The sequence below is a fragment of the Portunus trituberculatus genome, chromosome 16 (genome assembly GCF_017591435.1).
Source record: "Portunus trituberculatus isolate SZX2019 chromosome 16, ASM1759143v1, whole genome shotgun sequence".
NCBI classification, from domain to species: Eukaryota; Metazoa; Arthropoda; class Malacostraca; order Decapoda; family Portunidae; genus Portunus; species Portunus trituberculatus.
This window is the reverse complement of record NC_059270.1, coordinates 10,200,445-10,214,963: the sequence shown is the minus strand read 5'-3', so window position 1 is coordinate 10,214,963 and position 14,519 is coordinate 10,200,445. Positions and strand designations below refer to the sequence as shown.

At 39.7% G+C, this 14,519-nt stretch overlaps 1 protein-coding gene across 5 annotated transcripts in view; it reads left to right on the top strand.

Moving 5' to 3' along the window:
* Positions 1 to 1,414: 1,414 nt before the first annotated feature.
* The window catches only part of LOC123504543, a 22,607-nt gene continuing 9,502 nt past the window's right edge, over positions 1,415 to 14,519 (top strand). For 2 of the 5 annotated variants that reach the window (XM_045255142.1, XM_045255143.1), the window contains exons 1-3: positions 1,415 to 1,946; positions 3,555 to 3,712; positions 6,120 to 6,299. In XM_045255142.1, the coding sequence (XP_045111077.1) occupies positions 1,919 to 1,946; positions 3,555 to 3,712; positions 6,120 to 6,299 (366 nt within the window). In that variant the 5' untranslated portion in view covers positions 1,415 to 1,918. Of the gene's footprint in view, positions 1,947 to 3,554; positions 3,713 to 6,119; positions 6,501 to 9,568; positions 9,859 to 14,519 lie in introns of those variants that run through there. The other 3 variants (XM_045255139.1, XM_045255140.1, XM_045255141.1) reach the window with 3 other exon arrangements.

The window sequence follows — 14,519 nt, the reverse complement described above, 5'->3', positions numbered from 1 at the left end:
TGCCATAACCGTCCAAATTTTCCATCTTCGAATTTGAACTCTTTTATTTCGAGGTGTAACTGGGTCTTTATGGTATATAGAAATTGTCTGTGCTTTTTTAGGCGTGAAATAATTCCATTGAGTGAAATATGTGGACTTTAAAATGGTGTTTTGTCCCCTTTAACGTAAGTTTTATTTTTTCAATTTTATTTGTTTACGTTTCTGTTTGACGGTCAAACTCGTTGTAGAATGCCTTAAAAGAAAGCTGAGACTCTGTAGAATGTGTTAAAATACTTGCCAAGCGAAAATATCTGGACTTTACAATAGTTTTTAATGAGTTTAGAGTTTAATGGTTTTGTTTTACATTAATGCTCTTTCACTCGTTCACTTCTGGTTCTAGGTCAGTGTTGGATGCCTGAGAAGAGAGTTTATATTGTCTAATATTTTTCGAAAGAAATATAAAGTCGATATGGCTGGACGTTTTGCCAGCGTTATAAGTGGAAATGTTTATATACTCTTTATATACTTAGTTTAGACAGTTGTTTAAAACTAGTTAAGCAGGAGATGTTTTGATGTTTTAGATATTAATTAAAGTATCTAATAAGTCATAAAAAAGTAAGCATTCGGCCTTGGCTTGGTTTTTTCTTTAAGTCATTTTTAAAATTATTTACGTAATTCAGCCGATTCGCTACTATTCCCGCGCTCTTGATGACGTCACAGCCAAGGTGGTGACTCATCATGGCCCAGGCTGGCGTCCCTCCCTCCCTACCGCCCAGTTCGCCGATATTTTGCCTAATATCTAGTGATTTCTACGTGTTTTCATGTGTTTCTTGGCTCAGGTGTGTAGATATTAGTAGCAGAAGGAAGAAGAAAAGAGAAATAAAAGAGGATGAGGAGGAAGGGAGGAATAAGTGGAGGAGCAGGCAAGCCACAATAGCTACTCTCCCTACACTTCCTCAATATTTTGCCTAATATCTCGTGTTTTCTAAGTGTTTTGATGTGTTTCTAGGCTCAGACGTGTAGATGGAAGCAGTAGAAGAAAGAAAGAAGGAGAACGAAGAAGAAAGGAAGAATGGAAATGGAAGAAGAGGAGGAGCCAAGCCACAATATTTAGGTAAGTCCCCTTTTTAATCTTACCGTTCTTTATAACGCATTTTTGTGTTTTTGGGTTATATCTGAAGTGTTTTGAGTATGTTTGGTAGTGTTGCAGGGTGTTTTCAGTGTGTGTTGGATGTTTTTAGGTCTATTTTACATATCTTGAGTGTGGTGTAGAGGGGTATTTGAATGTATGGGTGTGTTCTGAGTGCGGTTAGGGGAATTTTGAGGTGTTTTATGGTGTTTTAGATTAGTTTTAAGGGTTTTAAGTGGTCTGTGCGTGTGTGTGGAGTGTCTTGGGAATGTGTGGGATGATTTTGGTGTGTGGTGGGTGTTTTAAGTGGCCTGTGCGTATGTGTGGAGTGTCTTGGTAGTGTGTGGGGATGATTTGGGTGTTTGAAGTGGTCTGTGCGTGTGTGTGGAGTGTCTTGGGAGTGTGTGGGGATGATTTTGGTGTGTGCTGGGTGTTTTAAGTTGTCTGTGCATGTGTGTAGAGTGTCTTGGTAGTGTGTGGGGATGATTTTGGTTTATGTTAGGTGTTTCTAATTGAGTTATGGATTTATTTGTTAATATTTTGAAGTGTTGCATAGTGTTTTAAATGTGTTTTGGGTTAATGTACTCACTTCCTTTTGTTAGTGTTGTATAATTTCATGGTATGATGGACGAAGCTGAGGTGGGCCTCCGCTGTGGCCAGGCAGTTCAGCCTTGCCGTCAACCCTCTATGTGATGAGTGAGTTGCCGGTTGAGCTGGAGTGTCCTGGTATTGGGGGCTCGTCTGGCATTGTAGACAACCATCTGTGTAACCTTTTTGTGAAGAGGTCCGGTGTGACCCGTCAGGTTCCTGATGGTGTCCGGCATAGCGTTGAAGAGGTGAGCACCATTGTGTAAGAAGGAGTTGTGCATGCAAGTCTTTATTTTATGAGCTGTTGCTTCTTTCCTCTTGATATAGCACAACCGCCTTCTTGGATGTGGTTAAGTTGGTACAAGGCCCTCCAGGATCTTGGGATTTTGAGCATTTTAAAATGGTTTGGGTGCGTTTTGTGGTGTAGGGGTGTTATTGGTGTACATTCTAATTCTGATTTGTAAAGTGCAGGGCAGGCATGTTTTTTGGGGGTGATTGAAATATTAGTGTTGTCTTTCATTAACCGTGTTACTGAAACAGGAGTCTTTTAGAAGTACAACTTAGGCGCCACTGTTTTTCAAAGTCCACAGTTATGAGGGAGTTTGTTCTTAAGTGTGTTTCTTCTTTTGATTTGATAGATATCATGTTCATTTGTCAATACATCATCAAACATCACTTCAAAACTGGAGGGGTTTGGGTGTTTTTTGGGGTGTTTGGGGTGAAAGAGTGTGTTTTTGTGGGGTTTGTGTGTGTTTTTGTGGTGTTTGAGTGTTTTGAGGATTTGGGGATATTTGGGTGTGTGTTTAGGGATGTTTTTTGGGGTGTTTTGAGTGTGCTTTGGGTGTGTTTAGGATGTATTTGGATGTGTTTGGGTGATGTTTGGATGTGTGTCTCATCTGCATGTTCAAACACTAGCAGGTGGTGTGACTTTTTTTTTTTTTTTTTTTTTTTTTTTTACTTATTAACAATGGCTGTGGTGGTTGTGGTGGTGGTGATGGTTGTGGTGATAGTGGTGGTAGTGGTGGTGGTGGTGGTGGTGGTGGTGGTGGTGGTGGTGGTGGTGGTGGTGGTGGTGGTGGTGGTGGTGGTGGTGGTGGTGGTGGTGGTGGTGGTAGTGGTGGTTGTGGTGGTAGTGGTGGTTGTGGTGGTAGTGGTGGTTGTGGTAATGGTTGAGTAGAAATGGGTGATGGTGGAAATGGATAGTGGAGGAAATGGGTGATGGTGAAAATGGGTAGTGGAGGAAATGGGTGAGGGTAAATGGGTGATGGTGGAAATAGTTGATGGTGGAGTTGGATTAGTGAAAATGGGTAAATGGAAAAGAGTAGTGGTAGTGGAAATGGGTGGTGGTAGTGGAAATGGATGAGCAGAAGTGGATGAAAGTGGAAATGGGTGATGGTGAAAATGGGTGGTGTTGGAAACCAGTTATGGTGGAAATAGACGAAATTAATTTTTTGTTTTTAATTTTAAAGTCAACTTTTTTAATTTAAAGTTCAGGTTTTTAATTTTTTTTTTTTTTTTTTTTTTTTTTTTTTTTTTTTTGTCAACTTTTTTAATTTGAAGTTCAGGTTTTTTTAATTTGAAAGTTAAAAGGTGTACACTTATCCAATTTTTCTTTGAAAGTCTGCACACTCATTGGTGACACCACTTCTTCATCCAAACTGTTCCACGTCTCAACACATCTTTGCGGGAAACTATATTTTTTAACATCTCTCAGACATCTTCCCTTCCTCAGCTTTTTACTATGCAATCTTGTTGTTTGAATTTCATATTCTTCTCCCAGTCTAACCTAACCTTGTAATTTTATTTATTTATTTATTTATTTTTCCCTAACCTAATCTAACCTAACCAAACATTTGCAGGTCCGCAGAAAACGACACACCAATTTATTTGAAGTCAGGGACGGAGATTAAAACGGCCTTGAAAAACACCACACCCGTTTTGTCCACCGCCATCATCCCCTTCTCCCAGATCAAGGACAAAGTGTATTACAGTCTCACACATAAGGAAGAGGTGCAAGTGAGTGTGTTTGGATGCATTTGGGTGTGTTTTTGGTCTGTTTTGGTGTGTTTTGAGATGTTTTGAGTGTGTTTTGTGTTTTTTGGGGTTCTTGGGAGCATTTGGGGTGTGTTTTGAGGTGTTTTGAGTGTGTTTAGATGTGTTTTGGTGTGTTTGAGTGTGTTTGGGTGTGTTTTGAGTGTGTTTAGATGTGTTTTGGTATGTTTGGGTATATTGAGGTGTGTTTGAGTGTGTTTCATGTGTTTTTGATGCATTTGAATGTGTTTTTGGATATTACAAGTGTTTTGGTGCAGTTTTGGGTGTGTTTGTTTGTGTGTTTCAGCGTGTATTATGATGCTAATGTATTTTAAGCTAACCCAAGACTCTCTCTCTCTCTCTCTCTCTCTCTCTCTCTCTCTCTCTCTCTCTCTCTCTCTCTCTCTCTCTCTCTCTCTCTCTCTCTCTCTCTCTTCTTTTGTTTCTACTCAATATCTTGTCAGTGATTTTTCCTGTTAATCTTTGAATGGCACCATAAAACTACTCTTAAAAACCGTGTCACTGAAACAAGAATCTTTTGGAAATGCAAATTATATGGCCAATGTTTTTCAAAGTCCACAGTTTTGAGGCACTTTGTTTGTAAGAGTGTGTTTGCTTTTGATAAGGTAGATATCAATGTAATCTGTCAATACAGCCATCAAACCTCCCTTAAAAACCCATGTGACTGATACAAGAGTGTTTTTAAGATATAGGTTAGGTTGCCACAATCTTCAAAGTCCACAGATTTGCGGAGCTTGGTTCATATGAGTGTTTTTGCTATATATATATATATTATATTAATAAGTTAATAGAACTATCAAATTACCCTTAAAACCTTTGTAACTGAAACAATAGTCTTTTGAAAATATAGGTTATGTGGCCTCTATATTTTAAAGTCCACAGAGGTGAGACTACCCTTAAAAACCCGTGTGACTGAAATTAGTCAATTTTCAAAGCCCACAGATATGACAAGCCTTTTTTGTAAGAGTTTTTGTGCTGTTGATAGAGATGATATCATACTAATCTGTCAATAGGACCATTAAACTACCCTTCACAACCTGTGAAACTGGAATTAGAGTGTTTTTAAAATATAGGGTATGTTGCCACAATCTTCAACGGCCACAGATATGACAAGCCTTTTTTGTGCTCTTGATAGAGTAGATATCATACTAATATGTCAATAGAACCATCAAACTATCCTTAAAAACCTGTGTGACTGAAATTAGAGTCTTTTTAAAATATAGGTTATGTTGCCACAATTTTCAACGGCCACATGTGGCTTTTGATAAGGTAGATATCAATGTAATCTGTCAATACAACCATCAAACCTTCCTTAAAATCCCGTGTGAGTCTGATTTGTAAAGCGCAGGGCACACACATTTTTTTGGGTTGGTTTTTGCGGGTGATTGAAGTAGTAGTGTTGAAACAAGTGTCTTTTAGAAATACAACTTAGGCGACCACTGTTTTTCAAAGTCCACAGTTATGAGGAAGTTTGTTCTTAAGTATTTTTGCTTTTGATTTGATAGATATCATGTTACTCTGTCAATAGATTGTTAAACATCCCTTAAAAACTGGAGGGGTTTGGGTGTGTTTTTGGTGTGTTTGGGGTGAAAGAGTGTGTTTTTGTGGGGTTTGGGTGTGTTTTGTGATGTTTTGAGTGTTTTGAGTGGTTTGGGGATATTTGGGTGTGTGTTTTGGGTGTTTAGGAGTGTCTTTTGGGGATTTGAGTGTGCTTTGGGTGTGTTTAAGATGTGTTTGATGGTGTTTGAATGTGTTTGGGTGATATTTAGAAGTGTCTCGTTTGCATGTTGAAACACACCAAAGCACACTCTAATCACACCAGAAACACCCCAGAAGACCCCAAACCAAAACACACAAAACAAGCACACTAAAGCACACTAAAACACCCAGAAGACCTCAAAACACACCAAAACACAAAACACACCGAAACAAGCACGGTAAGCACACCAAAATCACCCCAAACACAACAAAACCTCTCAAAGCACACACTGAGCACACAAAAAACACCACAGAACACACTCAAAACACACCAAAACATTCCCAAAGCACACTCGTTTTCAACCTAACCTAATCTAACACCCCATAACCACTCCTCTCTCTCTCTCCCACAGATTTGAACCTTGTGTTTTTAAGTTTTTAATGTTTTTTTTTTTTTTTACATTATTCCTGTGTTTTAATGTTTTATAATGTTTCTGTATGATTTTTCATTCATTATTCCAGTTTTGGTGGGGGGGTTTTATGTTTCCCTTCGTTTTTCTTACATTTCGTTAGGTTTTTCTTATTTTTTTGACAGTTTGAGCCTCATTTCCAACCTGACCAAAGCTAGCCTAACCAGACACTCCAAACCACTCGCTCTCTCTCTCTCCTGCAGGCCATGAGGGAGGCGGTGGAGGTGTGGGGGGGTTCAGCACGCTATCAGTTCATGCTTGGGATGGGACACACTGGGACAGCCTGGGACCGTTGGTGGGAGCAAGACAAGGCTGTGGCAATTCTGCGGAGGTTTGCCACTCAGACCTGTTGCCATGTTACTATTATTGCACATCCTAAGAAGGTGTGTGTATGTGTGCATATGTGTGTTTACCTAGTTGTATTTACCTAGTAGTATTGTACAGGGTTCGAGCGGGCCTCATAGCGTCCTGTCTCCATGTCTCCATTTATCAAATTTTTTCCTGAAAGTTATGCACATTATGTGGTGTAACAAGTTCACCACTCAATGCATTCCACTTTTCCACCGTTCTATGAGGAAAACTATTTTCCAATATCCTTCACACACTGCCTCATCCTGATCTTCTTTACATGTCCTCTTGTCCTTCCATCTTCTGTCACCAGCACCAGGTCTTCCTTGTCTATTTTTTTCAATGCCATTGACTATCTTGTACATTGTCATTAGGTCTTCTCATTCTCTTCTATCTTGTAAGTTTGGCAGTCACATTTCTTTCAGCCATTCTTTCTATAGTAGGGCCTTTAGTTCCGGCACCATCAGCTGCACCACAGCTGCATATTCCAGCTTGGGCATGTCATGCTTGTGATGATTTTTTTCACCACATGTAATGAAATGTCACTCTTATTTTAGTCAACATCTTATATGATAGTCCAAATATCTTGCTTATGTGTTTATTAGGGCTCAGATTTTCTTATATGATCACTTCAAGATCTTTAGTCTTCTTTAGTCTTCATTATTTGGTCCTCTCCCATCAAATAATTCCATACTGGTCTTCTTTTACTCTTTCCTAGTTCCATTATGTGGCATTTCTTGGCATTAAACTCCAATTACCACTTCTTGCTCCACTCATAGATCTTGTTTAAATCTTCCTGCAACAGCAGACATTCCTCTCTGGTTTTCATATTTCTTAGCAACTTTGCATCATCAGTGATGATGTTTATCCCAACGTGACCCTTGTGGCACTCCGGTAGTTACTTTACCCCAAGATGAGTATGTATCTCTGATCACAGTTCTCATTTCCCTATCCTTCAAATAATCTCTTGTCCATTCGAGCAAGGTTCCACACAGTCCTCCATGTTCTCTAGTTTCCAAAGAAGTCTTCCGTGCGCGACTTTACCAAAAGCCTTTTTAATGTCCAGGTATACTGTGTCTACCTATCCATCTCTGTTTACCAGTCCTGCAATAACTCTGGAGTAGAAGCTTAATAAGTTTCATACACATGACCGCCCTGTCCTGAACCCAAATTGTCCGTTCGATATGACTTTCTCCTCTTCTAAAAATTTGATCCATTTTTCTTTCATAATTATTTCACATAACTTCCCTACTACACTTGTAAGTGACGCTGGTCTGTAGTTTAGTGGTTCAGTTGCCTTTCCTCCTTTAAATATCGGTATTACTTTGGCTCTCTTCCACTCTAGTGGAACTTTCCCTTCATTTATTGTACTTTTAATTATTTCCAAAATTGGATCCAGTAATTTCTCTTTACATTCTTTAACACCCAGCCTGATACACCATCTGGCCCCATTGCTTTTCTGACATCTAACTTATCCAGTAATCTTCCAATATCCTCTTTGTGCACTGCAATCTCCTGTAATCCTGGGCAATGCAATGTCCTGAATATCATTTTGAAGCTCTCATTCATTATTTCACACATTTCCTTCTCTGGTTGGTATGTCTTCCCTTTAATTATTTTTTCAATTGTTTCCTTATTCTTTGTTTTGCCGTTTATAAACTTGTAGAAAAGTTTGGGTTCATCCTTGCTTTTATCCACTACATCTTTCTCAAACTTTCTTTCATCCTCTCTCCTTATTCTAATATATTCATTTGTAGTATCTTTGTACTGGTGACTATTATAGTCATTTCCTTGCTTTAAGAGTTTTTCCAAGCTTTATCCTTTGCCTTTTTCCTTGTATGTGTTACTGTACGTAAGAGTTTACATATGTTATAGTATAGCTAGTCCTCTGTCATCATAAGAATGGATATTTCTTTATTGACAGTCAGACTGCATTGTATGCCCTTCAATCCACCTCCCACATGGACTGTGATCTAGTTAATAAGTGTCTTGATCTCATCCACGCCCTAGAAGGTGCCGGTGCCATGGTCCATTTCATCTGGATTGCCTCTCATGTGGGTGTCCCGCTAAATGAAAAAGCAGACCACCTTGCTCAGTGTGCCTTACAAGATGACACAGTGGACCCTGGCACTGAGCACACTCTGGGTTATGTTAAGAGTAGCATTAAGGACTTTGTACATAGTAGCATTAGTGATCAGTTGGAGCTTTGTTGCCATAGGGGCAGTAGCACTAGTCTTCACTATGCATGTGTCTTCCAGAGCTATGCTTCCACCTACGGGAGACACACTGCATCACATGACAGGGTGGCAATGAGGCTCAGATTAGGCTACAAATACTTTTGGGAAGTCAGTGCTTCTCCTGGTGTGTGCTGTGTGCTGCACCAAGGGGACACACTCTGCCTCACTATATCATGGAATGTCCTCTCATTGCTAAATTTAGGCCACAAGATCAACATGACTTGTATAGTCTCATTGACCATCTCCTAGACTCTGCCACTCTCTGGGATATATATACTCAGGGAATATCCTCATTTTGCTCCAACACTGTAGGATGTTCATGCAATAAGGTGTGCAATATGTATATTTATTGATTGAAATACTTGTATTCTTGTTATGTATACTGTCTAGTGTTAGATTTTTGATAGTTTAACCTTATGTCTTTGCCCAGGGGTGGGGGTGGCCAGGCCCATCCTCCTCCTTTGTTGTATTTATTTATTAATTCAACAATAAATGCATAAATCAATCAATCAATCGAGCGGGGCTCATAGTGTCATGTCTCCATATCTCCATTTATTTAGTTTTCTTTAAAGTTATGCACACTGTGTGCTGTAACAATTCCATTATTCAATGCATTCCATTTTTCCAGTGTTCTGTGTGGAAAACTGTATTTTCCAATATCCTTCACACACTGCCTTATCCTGATCTTTTCATGTCCTTTTTTCCTTCCATCTTTTTCTGTCAACAGCATCATGTCTTCTTTGTCTATCTTTTCAATATCATTTACTATCATCTCCTCTCTCCTTACTCTAATATATTCATTAGTAGTATCCTTGTACTGGCGACTATTATAGTCATTTCCCTGCTTTGAGAGTTTCTTCCATGCTTTATCCTTTGCCTTTTTTGCTTGTATGTGTTACTGTACGTAAGAGTTTACATTTGTTCTAGTATAGCTTGTCCTCTGTCATGATAAGAAGTGTTTAATATTTTCCTATGTGCATGAAAACACATGTAGCGTCTTTAAGTATCAGTATTTAATGCCACATAAAGGTTTGCCTGGATGCTATTTAATTTTGGTGTTTGCCTAGCCTATAGCCTCAGGGTTAGCCTCAGGGCATGACGAGTCTTCACTCACGAGAGAGGGCACGAGATTCAGACGTGCGCAGGAAGACGATAAGGTAAACATTGTATTTTTTGTAGTATTAACCTAACGTCATAGTGCCAAATTGATTGTATGTGTAGTTTATAACTATTATAATGTACTGAAAGTGTTTGTACAAGTGAATAATGTTACTTATAAGAACTAACATGGAGGTCAATCTAACCATTTATATTGTTCTCTTGCAGGCCAAACATTTTTTTTTTTTTTTTTTTTTTTTTTTTTTTTTATGCAGGACAAACTGTAATCTTTCTCTTTTTCTGCTTCAGGTCAAACTAATTTTTTTTTTCTCTCGTAGCTCAGAATAATTCTCTCTCTCTCTCTCTCTCTCTCTCTCTCTCTCTCTCTCTCTCTCTCTCTCTCTCTCTCTCTCTCTCTCTCTCTCTCTCTCTCTCTCTCTCTCTCTCTCTCTCTCTCTCTCTCTCTCTCTCTCTCTCTCTCTCTCTCTCTCTCTCTGTGTGTGGTGTGGATGAGCAAGTGAGAGAGCTGGCAGGTTGTGGATGTGGGAGCCGAGCGTGGGAGACAGCGCGGCATGTGTAGGCTACAGGAGGCTAGCCAAGATGTATGAAGATTGTACTGTACTTATGCTATGGAATGGTTTTGTTACTGTAAAGCATACTTAAGAAATATAAAAATATGTCTGATTTCCTTGTGTATAAGTTTCCGGTGTATGTGAGTGTGTGTAACTGTGTGTGGTGGGTGGATGGTTGAGTGAGGGTGTGGGTGAAGGCTGCAGACTGGGGCACATGACGTGGAGCCTGTGGTGACCGGTGACTGGTTCACTCTGGTATTTACACGACTGCCAACTGAATAATACATAAGGTTCAGTCTTAGGCGCTCACGAGGGAATATACTTTGATTTGATAAGTTTATTGTTGAAAAAAAAAGTACAACAAAGGAGATGGGAGGAGCCTGCCACCCATCCCCCAAACAAATGTTCATATAAAACTAATGTATTGCAGTACAAAAATAAATAACCTTAAGTATATTTACATTATTTACAAAGGTGGAGCAAAAAGTGGGAAATCCTTGAGGATGGCAGGGATGATGTCATTGTTGAAGAACCAGCTTATCATTGGTGGCAGGTCCCAGTTCCCCTGTGGGCGGAAATGCACCAGCAAGGGACACTCCATGACATTAAGGATTATGGAGCCTGCGCTGCAGTGTTCCCATATGTTGCCTCCCGCCCGGTCCCCGCCGGGCCCCTGAGCACCAACCTGTTCCCCTGCCCCTAGCACCACCCCTGTCCCCCCGTGGCAACCTGCGGGTTCCAATACTTTTTTTTTATATATTCTCTAAAAATAATATTACGCTTTTATGGTGTGTTTTTATGGTTTCTATCAACATTTCGTTGTGTTTGAAGTGTGTTCCGCGCCTGTGTTCGGTAAATGTGTGTCGTTTAGTGGTGTTATATTGCTTATATATGAGGTGCCATAACCGTCCAAATTTTCATTCTCCCAATATCAACTCTTTTATTTCGAGCTGTAACTGGGCCTTTATAGTATATAGAAATTGCCTGTGCTTTTTTAGGCGTGAAATAATTCCATTGAGTGAAATATGTGGACTTTAAAGTGGTGTTTTGTCCCGTTTAACGTAAGTTTAATTTTTTCAATTTTATTTGTTTACGTTTCTGTTTGACTGTCAAACTCGTTGTAGAATGTCTTAAAAGAGAGCTGAGACTCTGTAGAATGTGTTAAAATACTCGCTAAGTGAAAATATCTGGACTTTACAAGAGTTTTTAATGAGTTTAGAGTTTAATGGTTTTGTTTTACATTAATGCTCTTTCACTCGTTCACTTCTGGTTCTAGGTCAGTGTTGGATGCCTGAGAAGAGAGTTTATATTGTCTAATATTTTTCGAAAGAAATATAAAGTCGAAATGGCTGGACGTTTTGCCAGCGTTATAAGTGGAAATGTTTATATACTCTTTATATACTTAGTTTAGACAGTTGTTTAAAACTAGTTAAGCAGGAGATATTTTGATGTTTTGGATATTAATTAAAGTATCTAATAAGTGATAAAAAAGTAAGCATTCGGCCTTGGCTTCGTTTTTTCTTTAAGTCATTTTTAAAATTATTTACGTAATTCAGCCGATTCGCTACTATTCCCGCGCTCTTGATGACGTCACAGCCAAGGTGGTGACTCATCATGGCCCAAGCTGACGTCCCTCCCTCCATACCGCCCAGTTCGTCGATATTTTGCCTAATATCTAGTGAGTTCTACGTGTTTTCATGTGTTTCTTGGGTCAGGTGTGTAGATATTAGTAGCAGAAGGAAGAAGAAAAGAGAAATAAAAGAGGATGAGGAGGAAGGGAGGAATAAGTGGAGGAGCAGGCAAGCCACAATAGCTACTCTCCCTACACTTCCTCAATATTTTGCCGAATATCTCGTGTTTTCTAAGTGTTTTGATGTGTTTCTAGGCTCAGGCGTGTACATGGAAGCAGTAGAAGAAAGAAAGAAGGAGAACGAAGAAGAATGGAAATGGAAGAAGAGGAGGAGCCAAGCCACAATATTTATGTAAGTCCCCTTTTTAATCTTACCGTTCTTTATAACGCATTTTTGTGTTTTTGGCTTATACCTGAAGTATTTTGAGTATGTTTGGTAGTGTTGCAGGGTGTTTTCAGTGTGTGTTGGATGTTTTTAGGTATATTTTACATATCTTGAGTGTGGTGTAGAGGGGTATTTGAATGTATGGGTGTGTTCTGAGTGCGGTTAGGGGAATTTTGAGGTGTTTATGGTGTTTTAGATAAGTTGTAAGGGTTTTAAGTGGTCTGTGCGTGTGTGTGGAGTGTCTTGGGAGTGTGTGGGGATGATATTGGTGTGTGGTGGGTGTTTTAATGTGTATTTAGGTGTGACTCAGATGAGTTTTATTCTACTAATTTATTATAAATTTTTTGTTTGCCATTTCGTACTTTTTCTCAGGCTGTCAACTGAACTGATTTGCATGTCTGCTTTATCAATAAGCCTCATATTTATGTTGTAATCAACAACAATATCTGGCTTCCATATTATTTCTTTTGTTTTCCAATGACTCCTGCGGGTATTTACCATTTGGCCTGTGTGGATTGTTGAAAGCAAATGTACTTCTTTTATCATGCCATTTCACCAGCTATCATGTCATGCGTGTGTCTTGATCAGATCTCCTCTTAGGTGTTCTTTCAAACTGTGGCATTTGTTTCCTATTTGATTTTACTGTTACTGCACCACTGTTGTGTTCATGCAAATACCTTTGCCAATGCTGGACTTGTGTACCAGTTGTCAGTGTATAAGACATGTCTTTTACCAATGTATCTTTCATCAGTAGATCAACTATTGAGCCGGAAAGGCCCAGCGGATGATTCTTTGTGAGGCCATCCAAATTCAGTACCAGTATGAAAGATAAAATCACATATCCTGTTCCACAATGATATATTTTGCCACACCAAAGCGATGTCGCTTGATGGTATATATTGCTTGAAATGAGTCTTCCTTGGCCAGCATAATTGGCTCATCTATCACCAGGTTTTGAAATGGCCAGGACAATTTATTTATTTACGAGAGACTGTGGCCAGGCCTAATTTTCCAGAGTGGATCATCAGTTTTAGCATTGCAGAAGTGGAAGGTATTTCAATATGTTGTCATATCTGGCCTTGTTATGTGTGTGCAAAGATTCAAGCAGCAGATCACTCTTCTTCCAATGATTCAGCCTCAAAGGCCGCCAGATTCATAAGAAGCGTGACGGCTATGAACGTCAGGGAGTTCATTTTAGATGTTTTTTCCACTCTTTTCGTGAGAGCTATGGGGCCATCATCATCATCTGCTGTCTTCATCATGAAAAGTGTTGCTCTCACTCACTATAGTGTGTGGAGTGTCTTGGGTGTGTGGTGGGTGTTTTAAGTGGCCTTTGCATATGTGTGGAGTGTCTTAGTAGTGTGTGGGGATGATTTGGGTCTGTGCTGGGTGTTTGAAGTGGTCTGTGCATGTGTGTGGAGTGTGTGGGGATGAATTTGGTGTAGTTAGGTGTTTCTAGGTGAGTTATGGGTTTATTTGTTAATATTTTGAAGTGCTGCGTAGTGTTTTGAGTGTGTTTTGGGTTAATGTACTCACTTATTTTTGTTAGTGTTTTATAATTTCATGGTATGATGGACGCAGCAGAGGTGGGCCTCCGCTGTGGCCAGGCAGTTCAGCCTTGCCGTCAACCCTCCATGTGATGAGTGAGTTGCCGGTTGAGCTGGAGTGTTCTGGTATATGGGGCTCGTCTGGTATTGTAGACAACCATCTGTGTAACCTTTTCGTGAAGAGGTCTGGTGTGACCCGTCAGGTTCCTGATGGTGTCCGGCACAGTGTTGAAGAGGTGAGCACCATTGTGTGAGAAGGAGTTGTGCATGCAAGTGTTTATTTTATGAGGTGTTGCTGCTTCCCTCTTCACATAGCACAACCGCCTTCTTCGATGTGGTCAAGTTGTATGCCCACATTTGGTACAAGGCCCTCCAGGATCTTGGGATTTTGAGCATTTTAAAATAGTTTGGGTGCATTTTGTGGTGTAGGGGAGTTATTGGTGTACATTCTAATTCTGATTTGTAAAGTGCAGGGCAGGCATGTTTTTTGGGGGTGATTGAAATATTAGTGTTGTCTTTCATTAACTGTGTTACTGAAACAGGAGTCTTTTAGAAATACAACTTAGGCGCCACTGTTTTTCAAAGTCCACAGTTAGGAGGAAGTTTGTTCTTAAGAGTGTTTCTGCTTTTGATTTGATAGATATCATGTTAATCTGTCAATAGATCATCAAACGTCACTTCAAAACTGGAGGGGTTTGGGTGTGTTTTGGGGATTTTGGGGGTGTTTGGGGTGAAAGAGTGTGTTTTTGTGGGGTTTGTGTGTGTTTTGGGGTGTTTGAGTGTTTT